This window comes from Zeus faber (assembly GCF_960531495.2).
Source record: "Zeus faber genome assembly, chromosome: 19".
NCBI lineage: Eukaryota > Metazoa > Chordata > Actinopteri > Zeiformes > Zeidae > Zeus > Zeus faber.
The window spans coordinates 5,175,976-5,200,121 of record NC_137206.1 but is presented as its reverse complement, the minus strand read 5'-3'; the positions used below and the strand labels follow the sequence as shown (position 1 = coordinate 5,200,121).

At 45.3% G+C, this 24,146-nt stretch overlaps 1 protein-coding gene across 1 annotated transcript; it reads right to left on the bottom strand.

Moving 5' to 3' along the window:
* Positions 1–3,365: 3,365 nt before the first annotated feature.
* Positions 3,366–24,146, bottom strand: LOC307244803 (guanine nucleotide-binding protein G(olf) subunit alpha-like; the record flags this gene model as incomplete). Its single annotated transcript, XM_080020108.1, has 12 exons — positions 3,366–3,512; positions 6,091–6,158; positions 6,247–6,377; positions 6,501–6,621; positions 9,735–9,793; positions 9,890–9,963; positions 11,349–11,403; positions 18,523–18,620; positions 21,439–21,558; positions 21,683–21,737; positions 23,697–23,769; positions 24,008–24,146. The coding sequence occupies 12 exons, from the start codon at positions 24,144–24,146 to the stop codon at positions 3,366–3,368; spliced, it is 1,140 nt and encodes a 379-aa protein (XP_079876234.1).

Below are 24,146 nucleotides of genomic sequence, written 5' to 3'. Positions count from 1 at the left end.
GTGCCATACTGGAAATCAACCCAACTAAAAACGACTTTAAATTAAACCAAGAACACTTCCTACCAACAAAGGGAGTAGCCATGGAAAGAAATTTGCCCCAAGCTATGCAAACCTCTACCTGGCGGATTGGGAGGAAACAGCATTAAACGGCCACTCTAAGACCGAACAACTTCTTCAGATATCTAGACGACATCTGGGAACTTGGTCCCATTCGATGGAGGACTTCACCTCTTTCATCACCCACCTCAAAGTACAACATGCCTCCATCAAAGTCACCTACGTAACAGACAACACCAAGATGGACTTCCTGGACACCCCCTCCTACAAAGGCAGGGACTTTGTAGAAACAAGAATTTTGGACACCAAAGTCTACTTCAAACCTACGGATACACACGCCTTATTAGATACAACCATCTTCCACCCGAAATACACCTTCAAGGGACTAATTAAATCCCAACTCCTACGCTTTGAAAGAATATGCTCACAATTTTTGAGGAAGCAACTCAGGAAAGCTGCGGGCCCAGATGGCATATCTGGGCGAATACTGAAGACCTGTGCTAATCAGCTAACCCCGGTGTTAACTAGGTCATGAAGTGGGTGATGAGGCTGATTAAGAATTACACCTGCGCCTCCCTCCCTCCCTCGACCCGCTGCAGTTCGCGTACCGGCCGAACAGATCCACGGACGACTCAGTCTCCCAGGTACTGCACACCACGCTCATGCACCTGTATGGCCGGAAGGGGGCCTATGTGAGATTGCTGTTCATAGACTATAGTTCAGCTTCCAATAGCACAGTCCCCACCAGACTCGCTGTCAAGCTGCGGGAACTAGGACTGAGCACTCCGCTGTGTGCCTGGATCCTGGACTTCCTCACAACTAGGCCCCAGGTGGTTAGGCTGGGGGGGGCACATGTCCACAGAAACCAAAAACTCTCCATGGCAACGCATCAGCCACCACAAATCCAACATGAGACACAAGAGGACAACCAATGACCTATTAGCAAGCCATATTGTAGAACACAAATTAACCCAAATGTGGTTCTCGATCCTGCAATACAACAGCCAATGGACCTAACCTTGGAAAGAAGAAGGGCTGAAGCCAAATGGATTACCCGGCTGGGTACCCTAACACCAGGAGGCCTCAACAACAGACTATGACAGCCGCCTACAAAACCCTCGGATCCTAATTTCCAAAAAAAACAAAAACCCTTTATTTGATAAATCTTTCTTCCACCAATCTTTACAGAGTGAAGGACCGTCCAGCCTAGCAGTGGTGCGTGCAACTTCCATCCAGTACTGGGTAGGCCTCTTTTTTCAAACAAGCTAACCATAACCCTAACCTCCACTAACCTGTAACCTAAAAAAAAAAGGAAAAACAGAAAAACCCTAATCCCTAAACTAAAACCCCTACTAAACTCCACTTATCTGGAACCAAAAAAGAGAAAATCAGCTGAGTAAAATATACTAATTCAAAATGATAGCGCACAAGAGAAAGAGAACAATCATAACTAAAATCCACTAAAAGATCTTCTTTAAAAAGAAGATTAGCTTTCACCCTCCATATGTATGTGACAAATAACCTCTTGAATCTTCAATCCATTTCTATTTCCTGAAACCAGGCATATAAAACGATTGAAATTACTGAAAAGAGCTCATTTCAGGTCCTCAACGGATTCACATCTCTAGAGCTTAAGAACTCGTTTACCTGGAAAACCGACAAAAATATTTTTTGCCCCCAACCAAATTAATCCCTCTACTCACCTGTGTGTGTGTGTGTGTGTATATATATATATATATATATATATATATATATATATCCCATCCTCACCCCCCACCAAATTAATCGCTCTTATTTCCTGTATTTTACTGACCTATATTTTACTTACCTGTGTTTTATTTACCATAAACCATCATCACCCGATTCAGAAAATTTGGGCCATACTTATTCCGTCCGACCCCAAGCTGGAAGAGACCCACATCCTCATCGTGGAGGGCTTTCTGCTTTACACCTACGGACCTTTGATCGACGTACTGAACCAACGCTATTTTATTTCCATCCCATATAAAGAATGCAAAAAGAGGAGGTGCTCAAGGAACTACACTGTGCCAGACCCGCCCAGTCTGTTTGACGGTCACGTCTGGCCCATGTACGTCAAACACAAGAACATCAGATCCCACTTAGAAATAAACAGATCCCAACAACAGGCTCAGATATTAATATCTCATCTTTATTAGTAACCAAGACGTCATCATATTTAAATACAAAGAAATAACCATGTAATAACTAGTGACAAAATTCAACACGTCAGGCATTCCCTTCAAGTAGAAACTGGTACCAACAACCCTGTTAGTTACTAGTACTTCAGCACTAAGATAGACAGAGGAAGTCTTCAGGTCTAACGGTTTCAGTTTTCACGCCATGCTAATCTCTGCACTAGGTTAGAGTTGGCCTGAGTTAGAGATGGACCTAGTTATGGTTAGGCCTAGCTACGGTTCAAACTAGTCAGAGATAGCCCTAGGTAGGGTTAACTCTAACCCGCCGTAACCAAGGGTTTGCAGACTCTGCCGAGTGATGTTCTAGTAATTAACTAGTGAGTTAGTTAATAGTAGTTCAGTAAAATCTGTGAAGCACTGAGCATCTTGGTATTTCTATGGAAACAGGTCAGGATAAACCCTGCCTCAAAGTGCTATTTATACTTTCTATACTTTAGATATATTATGTACTTTATGTACTTCTAGTTGAGACCTCTGAAGTTAAAGAAGAATGTTGGAATAATGCTTCATAAAAATATGAATCTAAAATGTGATATTTTTCTAGATACAAGTCTGATAATCGACTAATGATCTGTTATCTACTAATGATCTACAATCTATTAAAGACCTTCGGTTTGTTGACCTGCTCCAAATGTAATAAACATCTTCGAAAATGTATTTGAATAACTTTAATAGGTTGTGTGTCTTAGTACTACATTAGTACTTTATTATTATTATTATATAAGTACTATATTAGTGCTATATAAGTACCATGTGAGTACTTCTGCTACTGTTTGATCTGATGAATATTAAAATGTGGATTTTAGGCACATTCTTTGTGTGGTAAAAAACTTGTCATTGGAATTAGATCCAATTCTCCAAGAGATACAAAACACTTTACAGTTAATAATGATTAATATTATTACAAAGCCAGATTTCTTAAGTTAAGAATAATTATTGTAGTTTTATTATTAGACACATCTTAGAAATATAGAGAATCATTTATAATAGAAACAGTGAAAACTATCCAACGCTAACAAATTGCAAGGTTCTTATCGTTTTATTGGACGGCACAGGTGGTGGAGGTGGTTGACGGATGGTGGACGTGGCCAATCACAGCAGCTCATACTGCCGTAGGTGCATGCGCTGGATGATGTCACGACAGTCGTTGAAAACCCGTCGGATGTTTTCGGTGTCGATGGCGCAGGTGAAGTGAGGATAACAGTGATGCTTCCCATCGCCGCTAGCGGTGCTAATCCGCTGCAACACACACACACTAGCATTAGCATCCCCTCTAGCCATGCTAATTGCTGCAACACACACACACACACACACACACACACGCGCGCACGCACGAGCATCCCGCTAGCTGTGCTAACCTGCTGCAACACACACATTAGCATTGGTATCCCCGCTAGCCATGCTAATCAGCTGCAACACACAGAATGGACTGAATATTGAAACAGAAGCGACAACAGCAACAGAATAATGTAAAGGAATCCTCCGGTTCTACGAGAAGGAATCCTCGGGTTCTACCAAAATGAATCTTCCCGTTCTACTAGAAAAAACTCCTCTGGTTCAACCAGAAGGAATCCTGGAAAAGTAGCGGTTCTACTGATCTCCTCCTGATATACCAAGCTCCTCTCCCATCTCAAGGCCCCTCCCATATACATAAAACATCTTTCTAGGTTGGAACCAAGATTTATGGTAAATTGAAGCTCTCTTCAGCACGGCGGCCCTATGGCCATCCTTTCCAGGACCCTGGAGCAGTGGGATCCCACCCACTCTGGTCCATTATTTATTTATTTATTTTTTTTAAATAGAGGCCACCCCCTCAGTCAGCCAGTCTTCTGGTCCTGGTCGCAATATCCACCCAACGTTGAAGAGGCGTGTCAGCCTTAAACATCCAGGACCTTCCTGGAAGGACCTCAGTGACTCCCACTAAGGACATGGTTCTGATCCCCCAGAACACTCCAGTCCTGCCTTCTCAACCAGGGGCCATAGCAGTCTGGTTTATCTGAACTTTTACAACCATGCACCTGCAGTCCTTCTGGTCTGCCAAATGTGACCCACCGCAGCAAAACCTACTATCTTGCGCATTTCTAAAATTGCCAGGAGCAGTCGAATAATTTGAAAAAAAAACTTTCTATAAGGAAACTGAGATTTTTCCAGATTAGTGTTCCTTTGTTTTTTTTTCTTTTTATCTCGTATTTTCAAAACCGAATTAGATTTATAAATAGGAAAAAAATGTTAAACCGTGGAGTTAAATATTCCCATTAGATTACATGGGGAAACATGGTTCACTTACCGAGATGCTGAACAACTCTGTTCGATCGTTTTCTTTAAAGCAAGCGTCCAGGTGAAGATCATTTATCAATATTCCATGTGATGTGAAGTCACAATGTGAAACCGTTTTGATAGAGTTTCAATTTTAAAATCGTACTACTTTTACACACACACACAAAGACATTATTGCGTAGGGGGCGTATACCAACATTTACCACCGAAGAAGTCATCCTGACGTCACTTCCGTAAACAAGATGAGGATCCTTCAGTTTTACTTGTCTGTGAAAACTTTCGTCTCTGTGTTGTTATGGATTATGAGAAGCGGGTGGAGGAAGATCTAAATCATATCGCAGAGCTTGATCTGACCAGTGCGATAGATCCAAGTCAGTGTAAGCAGCGCATGCTGGTCTTCATTTTCCGCGATGATAGTCAGTTCTCTGACGGCGATGCTGAATCTGATACCGGTGTTATCCCAGACTTGGAGAACATTTCAAACAGCGGATTTCAACCTTAATGTGACGATGAAATGGAATATTTTGAAGAACCACCAGAGGAAACCGACAATTCACCTGTCGTCGTTACAATGGAAGAAGTTGATGATGTGATGATGTCTGTTAAGGTTGGTGATGCTGATTATGAACAAGTAGTAATGGACAAAATTCCCAAGTTTACCTGCAAAAGCAGCCAGGGGCGAAAAGAAAAATAAAAGGGGCTCCTAACAGGCTCTAAGAGTGTAGCTGGGGTAGGGTTGGGGTTAGCCCACATAATAACCCCAACAACTCTGAAGATCTTTGGCATACGCACATTTATATATAAAAAGGACACACCAAGGCTGATATACAGACTCATATTATTGATGGACAAAACATTTTGATGTGTTGTCCGCACTTTTAAACACCTAAATAATTCCACTTTTATAAAACATGTTTATTCTGACTCTTAAACAAAAGCTTTTTTAAAAACAAAAGATGTTGTGTGTCGATGACAGTGTTCAACATTCACCCAAGAACAATGCAGAGATTGCCCCATTAAGCAGGGTGTCAAGTGGCCATGTGACAAGTAGCCATGCGGCTTTGTTGGTCCTCCAACCTATTTGCATTCTTGGAGCTGGCTGAATGAACCAAGTGTGGGGAGAAATTTTGAGGGTGATTATCTCAGAAACAGTTTTCCACACCCTTTTCATTAACAAGTCATAGCTTTAAAAATATATGCTTGATTTGCACAAGTGACACCTTGTTTTGAAGCTCTGATTCTTCACTTTCCAATGTCAGCAGTCAAAAGCCACCAAATGTACTTAAAGTCTGCGGTCGGTCACAAATAGGGAGTTACCGTGCACTGCCCCCTGGTGGTGCCCACAGTGACTGAAGTCCAGTAACAAAGCTGTACCCCCCACCCCCAGGTTCCTTCATCACTGGCCACATTTTAGCACCCAGTAGAACTATAGTGCACCGCCCCCTACTGGCTCCAGGAAGGCGGTGCACTGTCAACTTCTGTTAGAACAGCTGTGTGTGAGTGTGTGTGTGTGTGTGTGTGTGTGTGTGTGTGTGCTTACCAGAAACTCATCTCTGATAAAGAACTTGGCTCTCATCACTTTGGGATCCTCATCAGCATCTGGAACAGCTGGACACACACACAGATTTATTATTAGAAAGATTTATTAAACCGATATACGTGTGTGTGTGTGTGTGGGTGGGTGTGTGTGTCCTACCATCCACGGGTTGGGCATACTGGGTGTATTCTGGGAAATAATCCTCCAGTTTGGATTTTCCAGCCAGAATCTTGTCAGCGAGGACATCCTGTTTATTCAGGAAAAGTATGATGGAGATGGTCTTCAGGAACCTGTCAGCCAATCAGAGAGCAGGGCCATAGAGTGGTCAGGTTTATTCCCACAGTCTCAAGATACTGTGTATTAAACGGCTAGTTAACTCATAGTTTAAGTGGTAAACTAATCAACTAGTTGACCTGTTAGTCCAGATGGATTTGAAGAGGTCCAGGGATTCTCTTAACCGGTTCGTTGAGTTGTCTTCTCTGATCACCATGTTGTAGCTACTGCTAGCTGCTACGAAGATGATGGCTGTCACATCTAGAGTGAGACAGGCAAAGAGAGAGAGACAAGCAGATAGAGACAGGCAGAGAGAGAGAGAAATACAGGTAGAGATGGACAGGCAGAGAGAGAGAGAGAGAGAGAGAGAGAGAGAGAGAGAGAGAGAGAGAGAGAAAGAAATACAAGTATAGATAGACGGAGAGAGATGCAGGTAGAAAGAGAGACAGACAGTTAAGCCCCAAAAACCTAGAAGGCCAAGATGTCCAACGTCCTTGATGGAACAAATCCCATTCAACAAGGTGAGGACAACACAGACCTGAAAGTCACTTCCACTGGAACTTTAAATCTGTTCATAAATGAACTGAAGGAGGGCGCCAGAAGCGCCTTCTACGCCTAAAAACTCACTACATACCAACATCCCAATTAAGACCTGGACCAATATATTCCAATCAGTTATTGAACCAATTGCATTTTATGGCAGTAAAGTGCAGGCTCCTCGTTCAAACCAAGATTTTGATAAATGGGACACAACCGACACCCAAAAGGCATTCCCAGGGCCTGTTCGGAGTCTGTGCCTAATCTGAAACACAAGCAAGCCAGACCAAAACATTGTGACCGCCATTTTTTTTTTTTCCTTTTAGCGCTTCACCAGTACGGAATTCATGGGCATAAAATCTGGTCAGTGGAGCTGTCAAGTGGACAAATCAAGGGGACATATTTTATAAAAAATAATATTTTATTGGGTCATAGCACAAACCGGGACGATTTGGTAGTGAGGGTTGAAAACCGGGGTAAGAGTGGGCTCGAATTCCGGCAGTCCGCGGAGCCTGGAGCTGCAGTAGCGAGCCGTAGCAGCTCACTTGACAGCCCAAGGGAGCTCCGGGCTCCATGGACTGCCAGAATTCGAGCTCACTCTGACCCCGGTTTTCAACCCTCATTTCCAAATTGTCACGGTTTTCACCACAATTTAAATAATAGTAATTATAATAATAATAATACTATTATACTGTTTTGTTTTTTTGTTAGTTTTTTTCCCCATCAATCCCACTCTTTGGAGAACTATTTATCATGTTTGTGTATAAACAACTGATCACTACACCAAGAGGGGGAGAATCACCACGGGTGAGACAAATAAACATAGAGCCAAACAACATTTACACAAAAACATAAACATTGGACAACAACATGTATTGAAAAACAGTGAATTACGTCCAGGAAAACTGGAACTACAACTGGTCACGTGGCCTCTTCCTGTCATAGTTATGGCAGCAAATGAGGGAGGAAAGGAGAGGAATGCAACCAGGAGGGTGCTGGGTCTGTGTGTGTGTGTGAGGTGTCCACCGGACTTATCCCAATTGGTTCTGGTGTATCAGGTCGTTATTATGGTGTTGCGCCTCCAAGCAGCGGAAAGGCCCCGAAGCCCCCCCCAAAATCCGCAGCCTTGTAGACACCCTACTGCTGCAGTAGGCCCCGAGCACCCCAGAGAAGCCGGAGGGCCGCAAAGCAACCCCCACGCCCGGCCCCAAGGAGCATAAACAAGTTCCAGGGAGCACAAGGAGACCCTGCATCCCAGGGGCGCACACATATAACCCACCCCCAAGTGCAGGCACAAGATGCAGCCACAGGCACAGAATCCAGGCTGTAGGTGCCAGGCACGGACCGCAGGCCCGGATCCAGGCCCTGCGCCGACAGACCGACACCCCGCCCCTACCACCCACTCAGCCGATGCCTGCAGGCAGCCAGATATATGGGCCCGCAGCGGGAGCAAGGGGCGACAACCGCCCCCCCACACCCCAACCCACACCCACAACAGCAAGCAGCCCCTCCAGGGTCCCTGGAAGGCATCGTCGGCGCCCTCCGCAGCCCGATCAGGTCGCAGCACACCTTAAGCCACCAGGACTCCAGCCCGGCCAGCGGAGGGCCCACCCGGCTGCCCCCTGGCCAACCACGTCCCCACACCGACCCACCACCAACCCATCCCGAAAAATCCAAGTGGTCAATGTGTGCTGTTGGCAATTGAAAGTTAAAATTGTGGGGTGTGGGGGTGCTTCAGGCAAAGCTCGCTCGCTCACTCGCACCCCACCTGCCCTGCAGTCCCTGGTCTGGTGGAGTGTTGTTCGGAGTTGGACTGGTGTGGGAGTGTATGTGTGCTGAGCTAATGTGAGTGGGATTCAAATTTTGGGACGGACGAGAAGCACGCTGGTCCACCCACATAGCTGGCACCCCACCTATCCTGCAAGCTCTGGGCCTATTGTGTGGTGTATGTACTGAGTATGAGTTTTGGCACTGCGAGAGATAGCCGAAGCGCGACCAGATCGATGCGGGGACACAGCATGCCGGGGAGCGACCATGCCGACCCCACCCCGGACCCTGGTCAGCCCCCAGCCGCCGAGCATGCGGACCACAGAACAGAGGGCAGCAGATGGCCCCACCACCTATAGCCCAACCCCCCAGCGCGCCGCGCACAGAGAGCACTAGAGGACAGGTACCCCTGCAGCCCAGTGTGATGACAGGAGTTCGCCCCCCCCCGAAGGAGGCCACATGGTGAGCCCCACGCCGGGCACACACAGCCAGACTCAGGCCACCGGGTAAGAGGACCAGACGGAACGCCTAACCAGCCCTGGCACAACTGCGCCCCGGCATGACGGCCGGCGCCCCGACATGATGGCCGGCGCCCCGGCATGACGGCCACCCCCACCCCCGAAGGGGACGCAGAAGGACAAGCAAGCCCCGCCACCCCACCCATGGGGCAGGCGACCCCAGCAGCACGCCAACCACGGAAACGCATCATGAATGTTCCAGGCTGCTGCAGCATGACACAGTCAGACCTGGCAACTCAGAGAGGCCAGGCTGTGCTCTTGCTGCAGCGCAGGAGACATGACAACTACATTTTAAACAATTCTAAAAAATACAATAAATTAAAAAAGAAGCCGAGCAATGTCCTTCATTTTGGGAGAAAAAGCAGAATGCTCAATACATGGAGCCTATCAGAAAACAAATTAACGGGTAGGGAGTGGCAGAGAGAGAGAGAAAAGCAGTGAAAGAGAAACAAAACATATTCACACAACACACATACACACACACACACACACACACACACACACACACACTATTGTCATAATAATTCATATTGTTTAAAAGATAATTCTCACCATTAAAACACTGGATCCACTTCCTGCGTTCATCCCTCTGTCCTCCCACATCAAACATGCTGGGGGGAGGCGGGGAGTGAGATGTTAACGGTGTAATGAGTACGTCCTACCACCCGGTGGAGACAGACCGGAGGAGACGGAGCTGAAACACTCACTGGAAGTTGACTTTGTCGACTTGGAAGCGAGTCTCAAAGATCCCTGAGGTCAGTACCCTGCAGCGGAGGAGGTCCTGGAGGAGTGGGGAGGAAGAGCGCGTTCAGACAGAACGAGTGGAGGTGACGGGAGTACAGTGACGAGGCGGACTGGGGCTCAAGTCCGATGTCTGAACAAGGAATTCACTCACGTCTCGTGGTCAGGTAAAGGCTATGTTGCACATTTACACCATTTGTAGAAACTGAGTTTGGTCTGAGTCTACAAAGACGTAATAATAATAAATAACTTTATTTATACAGGTACTCCTCACTTAACGACCTACCTGTTCAACGTCCGTTCCGACTAACGACCAGCTCTCTGACCAGCCTGTATTGGACAATACCAGGTGTCTCATCTCATCACCCTTTATATACTATATACACTCTATATATTCGATATGTCCTATATACACTATGTATAATATATACACTATATACACACTATATATACCAGCCACGCCCCTTCACTATGAAATAACATGGGTCCTACACTATATACACTATATATACCAGCTATGCCCCCTTACTGTGGGTCCTCGCTTATTGACCAGTTCGCTTAACGACCTGGTCCTAGGAACGGAACTCAGTCGTTAAGTGAGGTGTACCTGTATAGCACCTTTAAAAACGCAGTTTACAAAGTGCTTTGACGGATTAAATAAAAGCAGAGTGCTAAGATAGTACACTATACTTCACTAACTAGTTAAGTACTCATTTAACTAGTTAATTAACACAGCGTATTCCATCACACATTGAACAGGTTACCACCAAGTTAACAGTTAGTTAAACTCTTGCTGGTAAGATAATAATACTAGTTTGTTTGTCAGTGATACTAAATGTTATTGAAGTTATTTAAGGTTGGTGTGAGTCCTAAGGATAGTTTAGGGTTAGGGTTAATCCTTAGGTAAGTCAGGATAATGTTCAACATAAGATTAGTTGAAGTTAAGATTAGTTGAAGTTAGGCTTAGTTAAAGTAAAGGTTAGTTCAGGTTAAGGTTAGTGTTAATCCTCTAGTTAGTTGAGGATAGTGGTAGTGGTAAGGTTAGTGTTTATCCTGAAATTAGTCAGGTCTAATGGAGAGTGAACGCTACGTACCCTCCTGGCTCCTGATTGGCCGGCTCCTTCTCCAACACCTGTCAGTCATCACACCTTTCAGTTAAAACTAACGAGCCGTGTGCTAATGCTAATGTGTACAGTTTTAGTGGTCCATCGTGTTGATGTACTCTGTGATGAAACAGAAAGTGAGGAGGAAACAGGAAGTGAAAATAAAACAGGAAGTGAGGATGAAACAGGAAGAGGAGGAAACAGGAAGTGAAGATAAAACAGGAAGTGAGGATGAAAGAAAAAGTGAGGACGAAATAAAAAGTGAGGATGAAAGAAGAAGAAGAAGAAGTAGTGACGGTTGACACAGGAAGTGAGGTCGTACCTGATCAGTAGGAGTGTAGTCGCTTCGCCTGACTGGATCCAACCTGTCCAGGAAGCTGCACCCCACACACACACACACACACACACACACACACACACACACACACACACACACACACACACACACACACACACACACACACACACACACACACACACACACACACACTTCCATTGTTTACGATTAAATAAATATACATGCTTCGTTGTGTTCCTAGTTATCAATTAGTTAGATAGTCAGGGTGGGTAAGAAAAGCCTAAATTATAACCCAAATTATAACAGATGCTGAAGATGTGAGACCCCACCATACCATACATAACACATAATAAACTTAAAGGGGACCTATTATGCAAAACTGACATCTTCAGTGCTTGTGCACATCCATGAGGGTCTCTACTAACTACTATCACACATACACACACACACACACACACACACACACACACACACACAGTGAAATAAGACAACTTAGTCAGTTTGTTGTGATCCGTCTGTTTCAGAGAATATGTGATGAAATAAGCCGTTCAGACTTGAAGCCCCTTCCTACTTTGTGAAAGTTGGAACAAACAAACTGAAATTAGGTCTTGTATATCTAATATGAATGAAGATTCAGCAACTGGATTACATGTCTTGTCCCAAATTTGTTCGGAAACAGATTTTGGTGGACTGATAAGGGGAAATTAGTAAAAGTTTACAGAGAAATCCAACGAAATCCATAGTAAAGCTCAAACCCCAGTGGCTCACAGAACTAGGGGCATGGCTGCTCATTTACATTTAAGTCTACAGACACAGGAAAAAGCCTGTTTTGAAACACTATGGTTTTGAGGCATGTTACAATGGCTCAAATGCATAACCTGAGTGGTATTTTCAGCAAAAACAAAATTCCAAAACATGTTTTTGGGACCTCAGATATTAACGGAGGAGGCAGACAATGCTCCTACAGCAACAGACCCAGACGCTCCAGCTTCCCCAAGGGGATTACTCGGCCCCGTAGTGCTTTCCTGAAGGGGAAAGATGACACTCTGCGCATCGCATTCGAACAGGTAGAGCGGATTGATGGGGTGACAGTGCGTCCAGGCGTCACGCTCGTGCACCCATACACTTCAATGATAAGGGACAGATTATATCGGGTGAGCAGTCACACCCAGTCAGGAGAGGAGCTCACCAAGTTGTTGGTTGCGAAAAGCCGCCGAGAAATGCTTTTCTAGCTGGCTCACAGCAGCCCAATGGCCGGTCACCTCAGACAGGAAAAAAACGCTGCAGAGGATAATGGCACGCTTTTACTGGCCGGGCATCTCAGCTGACGTGCAAGTGAAGTGGTGCGCCGCCTGTCCAGAGTGTCAGCTGGTTAACCCGCCAGCCACGTCAAAAGCACCATTGAGGCCCCTCGGTGGAGGTCCCGTTTGAAAGACTGGGCATGGATCTCATGGGGCCGTTAGACAGTGCACGTGCATCGCTATGGGTTAGTTCTGGTGGACTATGCAACCCGATACCCGAAAGCAGTGCCGTATTGCAATATTTCTGCAAAAAGTGTTGCACAAGTGCTGTTCCAGGTCATCTCCTGGGTCGGGATTCAAAAAGAAATCCTGGCCGACCAAGGCACCTCCTTTATGTCACAAACTTTATGAGCTATTGGTCATCCGCTCTATCCGGACCAGTGTACCGACCCCAGACCAACGGCCTCGTGGAGCGGTTCAATAAGATGCTGAAGAACATGGTTTGTAAGTTTGTACACGAGCATTGCCGTAATTGGGATAAATGGTTAATAAATGGTGTGGCTCTGTTGTTTGCTGTATGGGAGGTTACCCAGGCCTCTATGGGATTCTCTGCCTTTGAACTCCTTTTTGGAAGGAGACCCCGCAGGGTGCCAGACCCTATTAAGGAAAACTGGGAGGAAAGGCCTAGCACCAGTAAGAAATAAATTCGTTATGTTCTGGACTTGCGAGCAAAACTCCACACGCTGGGCCACCTGTCACATGAGAATTTGCTCCAAGCCCAAGAACGGCAGCAGCAACTCTATGACATTTGAAAGCGACTGAGACAGTTTTCACCGGGAGACAGGGTGCTAGTCTTACTCCCGACATCCAGCTCTAAACTACTCGCCAGGTGGCAAGGGCCCGTTGTGGTCACACGGCGAGTCGGGGAGGTGGATTATGAGGTTGAACATACTGACAGGAGAGGGGCGACTCAGGTGTATCACCTCAACCTCTTAAAGGCATGGAGGGAGGGGGCGTCCGTCTTGCTGACACCCTCCGCTACTACCTCCTGGGTCGCCCTTTCACCCTCTTTTCGGACCATGCCCCGCTGCAGTGGCTCCACCACATGAACGACACCAATGCACGGATCACCCGTTGGTACCTGGGTCTTCAGCCCTTTAAGTTCAAGGGGGGGGGGGGGGGTTGGCTGTTGGCCAGACGGCTCCTCGGCCTAAGTCGGCGGTGGAGTTGTGTGGCAGACTCGGAGGCATGGTCGAGCGGGCCCAGGCGAGGGGAAGTCAACATGGTAGACGGACGCTCCCCACCTCGGTGCTAGCTGTGGCCAACTGAATAAGTGGCCAATCACAGCAGCTGGCAAGATTTCTTACATGTCCGCCTTGTCTTGCAGAGGTGGATGGCAGGGACGTTGCGGGCGCGCTATGAGGGAGTCCCGGTGGAGGCCCGTCCATAAAAGTCCTATATTCATTGCATGATCCTCACTGGAGCTTGTTTTATAAACAGTGTGCAATAAAACTCGCCATGCCGGCACTTCAACCCCACGTAACCCCGTGTCACGCATCCTTGGCGAGAACCTTGTGTAGCGATCGCCCTACACACGCCAATAGAATTTGTCCAGTCACTAACAGATTCCATTGATTAACAACCAGAATCCTGATTTCACAAAGCCACACAGAATCTGACACAGAGGTGTGGCTTCAGCATATTTTGAGGGTCCCGTGTGACGAGATATGGATAGATAGATAAATCGATCTATCGATCTATCTAGAGGTTGGATAGGCGGTTGAATAGGAGGTTGAAAAGGAGGTAGAATATGAGGTTAAAAAGGAGGTTGAAAAAGAGGTTAAATAGGAAGTTGAATAGGAGGTTAAATAGGAGGTTGAAAAGGAGATGGAATAGGAGGTGGAATACTGGGTTGAAAAGGAGTTTAAAAAGGAGGTTGAATAGGAGGTGGAAGTCCACCCACTGACATGACTCAAGGGCATTTGGACCAATCAGAGACAAGATGAGCTCTCGGAGCCTCGGGTTTCCAAATAACCGTAATTCTGTTCTTCTCTTGTTCTGAACACCTCTTTTTGGTGTTAAAGTTGTACTTCTTTTGTATAGTTTTTAGTATAGAATATACAGTTTATTAGGCTTGGGTGATTGGACGAATATATCGGCAACCGGCAATTGGCTGAGTCCATTGGCTGTTTTTTCAGGCAATTTTTTGGGGACGATTTTTGCCCTTTGTTTTGCGACTTTAATGACCTGTAAAGAGCAATTCAAAGCGTGCGTGAGTAGTAACTGGTAGTCCACGCCGCTTTAACTGCGCCTGGTGCTTTTCTCCCTGTCTGGAGAAATCCCCGAAAAGAAGAAATAAATGCCCGAAACCCGGTTTCCAGGTCATTCTGAAACGGGTTCTCTATCTTTTTTTGGTTGGGGTCAGTTTGGTTCAGACATTGGAGGAACAACGCGACGGTGCAGAGCACACTCAGACACACACACCTGTTAGCGAGGGGTAGCTCCACAGCTCCGCCTCCGGGAAGCAGAGACGCAGACCGGGATGGGCTTTCACCGGGATAATTACACTATTTGATCCTTTCACTTTGCTATCCTTTTAAAATGCCTGATTAAGCTATTGTTTTAACTGAACCAGTGCTCCGCACCGGGCCATGTTCACAAAGACGGCAAAGTACTTATTTAAGTCCTTCGGCTCAAAACCGAGATCATCCCAATCCCAAAAGATTACAGCGGGAGAGGGAGACAGGGACAGGGAGTAAGTATACCTCCTCCTTCATGGTAAGCTCTTCACCACAAGTCAGCTGATTCAGGGTGAAACTGAATTGTTTGTTTCCTGTGTTACCGTGGAAACGTCTGAGCCAAGCCGTTATTGGTCCACAGGGTTTTCTGCTGCACTCTGATTGGTCCACAGGGGTTTGAAATGTCAGAGTAACTGAGTGGAACACACTGTGTGTGTGTGTGTGTGTGTGTGTGTGTGTGTGTGTGTGTGTGTGTGTGTGTGTGTGTGTGTGTGTGTGTCCCATCTCTTCAGACCAACCTGTCTGTCTGTCCAATGAGCATCTTTTTTCCCTTCAATGTCTAAGATCATTTCCTCCCTCTAACTCTCCTTGTACTTACTCCAATAGTGCCAACTAGGGATGCTAGGGTATGTTATCGAACCGTTCGGTACGCCCCCTACACTACAAGACGCACACGTGAAACGCAGTGTTACGGTATAAGTCCACCGGACGCGTTGGTGCGGTGTACGGAGGCGTTGGTGCGGTGTACGGAGGCGTTGGTGCGGTGTACGGAGGCGTTGGTGCGGTGTACGGAGGCGTTGGTGCGGTGTACGGAGGCGTTGGTGCGGTGTGCGGAGGCGTTGGTGCGGTGTACGGAGCCGTACACTACACCAACCAACAAAAAATCATAGCACAACAGATTACTGATCACATGTCCTCCAGTGGTCTTTTTCTAATTATTTCAGTCTGGATTCAGAGCGCTACACTCCACTAAGATGGCCCCTCACTAAAGTGGTTCATGGTCTTTATCAGCAGTGGACGCTTACACCTCCTCAGTAGAACTATTACAGGACCTCAGCGCTGCTTTTCAGACTGTTGACCACAACCCATTACTAGATCGCCTCGACACGTTTGTTGGCATTAGAGGTTTGGTACTTTCCTGATTTAGATCTTATCTTTCAGAGAGGACACAACGTGTAATTCATGGCAACCTGACCTCTGAGTATCATAGTGTTTCTTATGGGGTCCCATAAGAAACACTACTCAGCGCTTTACTGTTTGGCATCTACATGTTGCCTCTTGGAGATATCATACGCAAATATGGCATTAGCTTACATTGCTATGCTGATGAGGCCCAAACATACACACCCTTAGAACTAACGAACCCGTGCAATAGTCGTACCCTAGAGGCTTGTCTGGCTGAACAGTGGATGTCTTGTAATTTCTTGCTTCTCAACTCCCAGAAAACTGAAATGCTGGCTATTGGTCCTTCCAGACACAGGAACCTGTTTAAGGATACCACCCTGAAGTTTGATAGCTGTACTATTACCCAAAGTAGCTCAGCAGAAACTGTAGGAGTTATATTTGATCGCACTCTCTCTTTTCAACTGCATATTTAGAACATTACCAGAACTACTTAAAACCCTTCAGTTCATACATAACACTGGTGCGGGGTACGGAGGCGTTGGTGCGGGGTACGGAGGCGTTGGTGCGGAGTACGGACGCAGCCCTTTTTGCATTAAGGGCTACTTCCTATTGAATCCACTGTTGCAGTTCCACTTGAGGGTCCGTGCGGAGCCGCACAGCATTTCTCTATTTTTATGGGAGAGGTCTTTTCAATTGAACTGCACTTGTGTGCAATTAAATAGACCTCTCGGAGCTTTTTTCAGTAGAAACACCCTCGCCGTCCCTCTTTATTATGTATTTCTCAACTTGCAAAAGGTTGTGTCAGTCGTTCACGAATGATCTGATTCTTGTAAACGGCTCTTTTGTAGGAGTGAAGGGAACCGAGTCTCGCTGGGTGATGAGACCTTCTTTTTTCCGTCAAGTTTTACGGTTTTATGTTGTGTTTGTTTAAGCTGCCATCTCCTGCCACCGGCAAATGTTTCCCTCTCTATGTAAGAGATATCCTATGTTCCTCCCTAGCCGGAAGGTTGCCTGGCTGAAGAGCGCACCCACTGTCACGTCAGGTTCACAAAGCAAAGGCACCCACGCACTGGTCTGACTGCGAGCTTCTATTTAAATAAGTTATTTAACTATTATTATTTACACCGATCGGCTACAACATTAAACCAGTGACAGGTGAAGTGAATAACATTGATCATCTGGTTCTAATGGCACCTGTCATGGGGTGGCAATATATTATTATCATATATATATACTGTAATCTATTATTATGTATATACTTTTATATATTATTATTATAAATATACAGTTATATATTATTATATATAATGTTGTATATTATTATATATATACACTGTTATATATTATTATATATATACTGTTATATATTATTGTATATATACTGTTGTATATTATTATTATTTTTATATACTGTAATGTTTATATATATACTGTTATATATTATTATTATATATATACACTGCTATATATTATTATTATATATACTTTTATATATTATTATTATTTGAGGCAGCAAGTGAAGAGTCAGTTGTTGAAGTTGATGTTGAAGCAGCGTAAGGATCTGAGCCACTTTGACAAGGAGCACATTGTGATGCTGGACGACTGGGTCAGAGCATCTCCACAACCACAGCTCTTGTGGGCTGTTCCCGCTATGCAGTGGTTACTACCGACCAAAAGTGCTCCGAGGAAGGACGACCGGTGAACCGGCGACAGGGACGTGGGGCTCAAGGCTCATTGTGGGAAGCCAGGTCCAGCCCGTCTGGTTGGCTCCCACAGAAGAACTACTGCAGCACAAAGTGGTGAAATAGTGAACGGTGCTATGATAGAAAGGTGTAGAACACACAGTGCATGGCAGCTTGCTGCGTATGGGAGCGCTCACAGTGTCCATGCTGACCCCTGTCCACCCCTGAAAGCACCTACAATGGACACAGGAGCGTCACAACTGGACCAGGGAGCAATGGAAGAAGGTGGAGGTCTGATGAATCACGTTTCTTCTACATCATGTGGATGGGCGGGGTTAGTGTCCGATCCGGCGGAGCATCGGTGGGATGTGCTGGAACAACAAGCCTGATCCGTGGGGGCCCCACCTCCAACTTCCAGGACTTAAAGGATCTGCTGCCAACGTCTTGGTGCCAGATACCACAGGACACCTTCAGAGTCTGGTGGAGTCCATGCCTCCACCTCACAGCTGTTTTGGGGACATGAGGGGGAGCTCCACAGTATTAGTGTTAATAGTGGTGCTTTTAATGTTGTGTGTGTGTGTGTGTGTGTGCGTGTGCATGTGCGTGTGTGTGTGTGTGTGTCTACACTCACTACTGTGCACAGTCGATCAGCTGGTATTCGTTGGCTCGCTCGTAACACGCTCGGATGCCGTCATCGTCCCACAGCTTCTGAGTGTGTTCAAAGAACTCCTGTGTGTGTGTGTGTGTGTGTGTGTGTGTGTGTGTGTGTGTGTGTGTGTGTGTGTGTGTGTGTGTGTGTGTGTGTGTGTGTTTGGGGGAGGGGGGGGGGGGGGTTGGGGGCAGAGATAAAGTGCAGGTTAGTCTCACTCAGTGAAGCCCAGGCCTCCACTTCCTGTTGAAATCCTTTCATTGCTTTGGTTCAATCCTTTCAAAGTGACTCCTTTACGTGAGCTTGGTAGATGCTCCCTCAATGCTCTGTGTGTCAAATCCACTTTCCTGTCACACACAGCGGTGCTTATAAGTTAGCAACAGTGCTAACACTTACCCTGCAATTATTCTATACTTTATTAATCCTCTGGGAGAAGCTAGTATTCTGTATCCCACTAGTATCTCACTACAACTCGTTTAAGAGCGGTTTCAAACCCTAGGACCCTCTGCTCTTAACATTATTAACTAATCCTTGTCCTCTGGCACTGCACCTTTAGCTTTTAAGACAGCCATGATTAGACCCTTACTTAAAAACCCAACCTCCACCCTGAGAGTCTGAGCAACTATAGGCCAGTCTCAAATCTCCCCCACCTCCAAAATTCTTGAAAACATACAACAGATTACTGATCACATATCCTCCAGTGGTCTATTTGAATTATTTCAGTCTGGATTCAGAGCGTTCCACTCCACTAAGATGGCCCCTCACTAAAGTGGTTCATGGTCTTTATCAGCAGTGGACGCTTACACCTCCTCAGTAGAACTATTACAGGACCTCAGCGCTGCTTTTCAGACTGTTGACCACAACCCATTACTAGATCGCCTCGACAAGTTGTTGGCATTAGAGGTTTGGCACTTTCCTGGTTTAGATCTTATCTTTCAGAGAGGACACAACGTGTAATTCATGGCAACGTGACCTCTGAGTATCGTAGTGTTTCTTGTGGGGTCCCGTAGGGATCAGTACTCAGCGCTTTACTGTTTGGCATCTACATGTTGCCTCTTGGAGATATCATACGCAAATATGGAATTAGCTTACATTGCTATGCTGATGAGGCCCAAATATACACACCCTTAGAACTAACGACCCTGTGCAATAGTCGTACCCTAGAGGCTTGTCTGGCTGAACAGTGGATGTCTTGTAATTTCTTGCTTCTCAACTCCCAGAAAACTGAGATGCTGGTTATTGGTCCTGCCAGACCCAGGAACCTGTTTAAGGATACCACCCCGAACTTTCCACCATCTGGAGCCTTACGCTCACAACATGCTGCCCTTTAACAATTCCGAGAGTTAAAAAAGAAGTCTGCAGCTCCAGAGCATTCTCGCTTTGGGCTCAGTACTCTGGAACACCCAGTACTCTGGAATGCCCTTCCCGCGGAAATCAGAGCTGCTACTTATGTTGAGATGTTCAAATCGAGACGTGACACAATTTTTTACAGTCTTGCATTTGGTTAAAGACACCCGTTCTATGCTTGCCTCTCACCCTGCCTTCATCCTTTAGCACTGGCACGTGAAGTCTAGATATTAACCCACTGTGTTCTATCTCTCTCCCCCTCATCGCCTTTTCTCTGGGGAGGGGTGGGGTGTCAGGCTGCTGCGAGCTACCTGGATCGGAACTGATGAGGACCACTTTCCTGGAGGCGTTCTGCACCAGCAAATACTTTCATACTTTTTAGCTTTGACATTACAATAGAAGTACAATATGCTATGATCTGTCATCTAACACTATCATTGTCTCCCACTCGGCATCCACTGCAGCCTGGTCATCCTGGAAGGGGGATTCCTCCTTCTGTCCCTTCTCAAGAATTTTTCTCCTTTTTTTCCCCCCGCGTGAAGGGTTTTCCGGGAGTTTTTCATTGCCGGATGAGGGTTCAGACCAGGGGACGTCGTTGATTTCTATGTAGAATGTGGGTTCATGAAGCCCTTTGAGACTGTACTGTGATTAAGGGCTACACAAATAAACTTGACTAGTATCTCAGTAGTATCTTACTAGTATCTCAGTGGCAGAGCCCGCTCAGGGGCATCAGCAGAGTCTAACCCTGATATCATGTCTATAATGGGGGGGGGGGGTAAATTGGAGGAAACCAGGAGAACATGGAGAGGCCACGAGGAGAGGAGGAGGAGAAAACAGGATGAATGTTCTCTGCCTCAAGAGAAATACAGATAATTAGACCTCAGGTGATACACTGTGTGTGTGTTAAATCCCAGGTTATCTCATTACATCATCATTAAAACAAACAAGTTCTTAACAACCTGTCTGCCTGTCTACCTGTCTGTCTGCCTGTCTACCTGATTGCCTGCGTGTCTTTCTGTCACTCACATCAGCTCTAGGAGGCTGATCTAGCGTGTCTAGCTCTACGCTCCTCTGGGACTCTCCAGTGTTTCTCCAACAGCGTCAAATGTTACAGGAACAAAAACACCTGAAAACACCCGAGGGTCCTCATTTGGAGTGTGTGTGTGTGTGTGTGAGTGCGTGTGCGTGTGTGTGTGTGTGTGCGAGTGTGAGTGCGTGCGTGCGTGCGTGCGAGTGCGAGCGTGCGTGAGTGTGCGTGCGTGCGTGCGTGCGTGCGTGCGTGCGTGTGTGTGAGTGCGTGTGCGTGTGTGTGAGTGCGTGTGTGTGTGTGTGTGTGTGAGAGTGCGTGTGCGTGTGCGTGCGTGCGTGCGTGTGTGTGTGTGTGAGAGTGCGTGCGTGCGTGCGTGTGTGTGTGTGTGTGTGAGTGCGTGTGCGTGTGTGTGAGTGCGTGTGTGTGTGTGTGTGAGTGCGTGTGCGTGAGTGCGTGTGTGTGTGTGTGTGTGAGAGTGCGTGTGCGTGTGCGAGTGTGAGTGCGTGCGTGCGTGTGTGCACCTCGGTGTACTCCAGGTCGGACAGCGGTGCAATGCTCCTCACGTATTCGACTCTGAACTGGTTCCCCGGATTTCCCAGAGGGACCGGAGGAATCAGCGTGCTCATCGCCGTCACAATCGTCTGAAAAAATCAAACAGTCTGATCAACACTGAAACAGTCAGAAAAACACTGATACACAGCGTCTGGTCCAACACTCACCATCTCGTCATGTAACGTGGTCATGTGACATTGTTATGTGACTCACCACGATGGCGTCCTTGACATTCTTTCTAATGTCTTGAACCTTCTGCTGCTTCTCCCTGAAACACATCAGTAAATTCTGATTGGTCAGTAGATCAACCAGCGCTCAGTTAATTCTGAATAATGACGCGGTCTGTTAATAATGACTGTTGTCACGACAACCATTTCTCCTCTTGGTTTCACATCCTTCATATCACTTAAAATGAATAAAAATAAATTATTAAATTATAGTTATGACAGGGAATAGGTTATAAGCATATTAGTAAGGGTTAACTCTCTCACGTTGGTGTAACGCACAGGGGTAGGCTAAAATGAATAAATAAATGAATCATGATGAATTAGATATTCAGCTCTAAAAACACTAGAGAACTGGTTTTACCCACATGTGACGGCAGTCTGACAAAGTGAGATGATGACAAAGCAGCGTCTGTTATGAAACCTCATTTCGCTACAAGCCTCATAAGCGGGTGCATTATAGGACCGAGAGGAGGCAGTTGACATTGTTGGCACAAAACAAATCTCTATGACCGGCCCGCCTCAGAATTCTTTCTAAAGATTCTGAGGCGGAGAACCTGTCAACAGTCAGTCGATTAGTCCACACATTTTAAAATCCCTAAACTAGACATACTACTTATAAAACAAGTCACACTAGTTTTAAACAAGACATACTACTTATCAAACTAGTCATACTAGTTATAAACTAGACAAATCTGACATACTAGTTATACACTCCACATACTACTTATAAAACTAGTCATACTAGTCATACTAGTTTTAAACTAGACATACTACTTGTCAAACTAGTCATACTAGTTATAAACTAGACAAATCTGACATACTAGTTATACACTCCACATACTACTTATAAAACTAGTCATACTAGTTTTAAACAAGACATACTACTTATCAAACTAGTCATACTAGTTATAAACTAGACAAATCTGACATACAAGTTATACACTCGACATACTACTTATAAAACTAGTCATACTAGTTTTAAACTAGACATTCTTCTTATCAAACTAGTCATACTAGTTTTAAACTAGACATTCTTCTTATCAAACTAGTCATACTAGTTATAAACTAGACATACCAGTTATAAACTAGACATACCACTTATAAAACGAATCAAACTTGTTTTAAACTAGACATACTAATTATCAAACCAGTCATACAAGTTACAAACTAGACAAAGCTGACATACTACCAACACACAACTTATAAACTAGACTACTACTTGTAAAACTAGTCATACTAGTTATAAACTAGACATTCTTCTTATCAAACTAGTCATACTAGTTATAAACTAGAGAAACCAGTTATAAACTAGACATACCACTTATAAAACTAATCAAACTTGTTTTAAACTAGACATACTAATTATCAAACCAGTCATACAAGTTACAAACTAGACAAAGCTGACATACTACCAACACACAACTTATAAACTAGACTACTACTTGTAAAACTAGTCATACTAGTTATAAACTAGACATACTAACTCGTCATATTAGTTTTAAACTAGACATACTCATTATAAAACTACTCATACTAGTTATAAACTTGACAAAGCTGACACACTAGTTATAAACTGGACATACAACTTATAAAACTAGTCATTCGAGTCATAAACTAGACACAGCAGACATCCTAGTTATAAACTAGACACACTAGTTATAAACTAGTCATACTAGTTATAAACTAGTCATACTAGTTTTCAACTAGACAAAGCAGACATAAGTCAATTATATAAGTAGTATGTCTAGTTTATAACTAGTATAAACAGACAAGACATATATATAAGTACTACTTATATATCTAGACATACTAGTTAAAAACTACACATACTAGTTATAAGCTAGACATTGGTTATAGGCTAGACGTTATAAACTACACATATTAGTTATAAAACTAGTCAAACAAGTTCTAAACTTGCCATACTAGCTATGAAACTAGTCATACCCGTTTTAAACTAGACGTACTATTTATGGGTGTGTGTGTGTGTGTGTGTAACTTACTCTGAGTTAAATCCGTCCACGTGTAGAATTCTCATCTGTTTAACAATCGTACTTTTACCAGATTCTCCAGCACCTGAACAACACAGTGGAATAACCTGTAACCAGACAGGCAGACAGACAGACAGACAGACAAGCAGACAAACAGGCAGGTAGACCGACAGAGACAGGCAGGCAGACAGGCAGGCAGGCAGGCAGGCAGGCAGACAGGTAGACAGGCTGACAGACAGGTGCACAGACAGACAGAGAGGCAGAAACACAGTTAGACAGACAGGTAGACAGGCAGTTGCACAGACAGACAGACAGACAGGTACCTAGCAGCAGCAGTCTGTGTGTTGCTTTGTACGCCTGTCTCTCTCTCTGAAGTTGTTTCTCGATCTTCTTGTTCGCTTCACGTTGAGCTTTTTCATCAATTCGCTGGTCGTCGCTCTTACTGCCTCCCAGGCAGCCCAT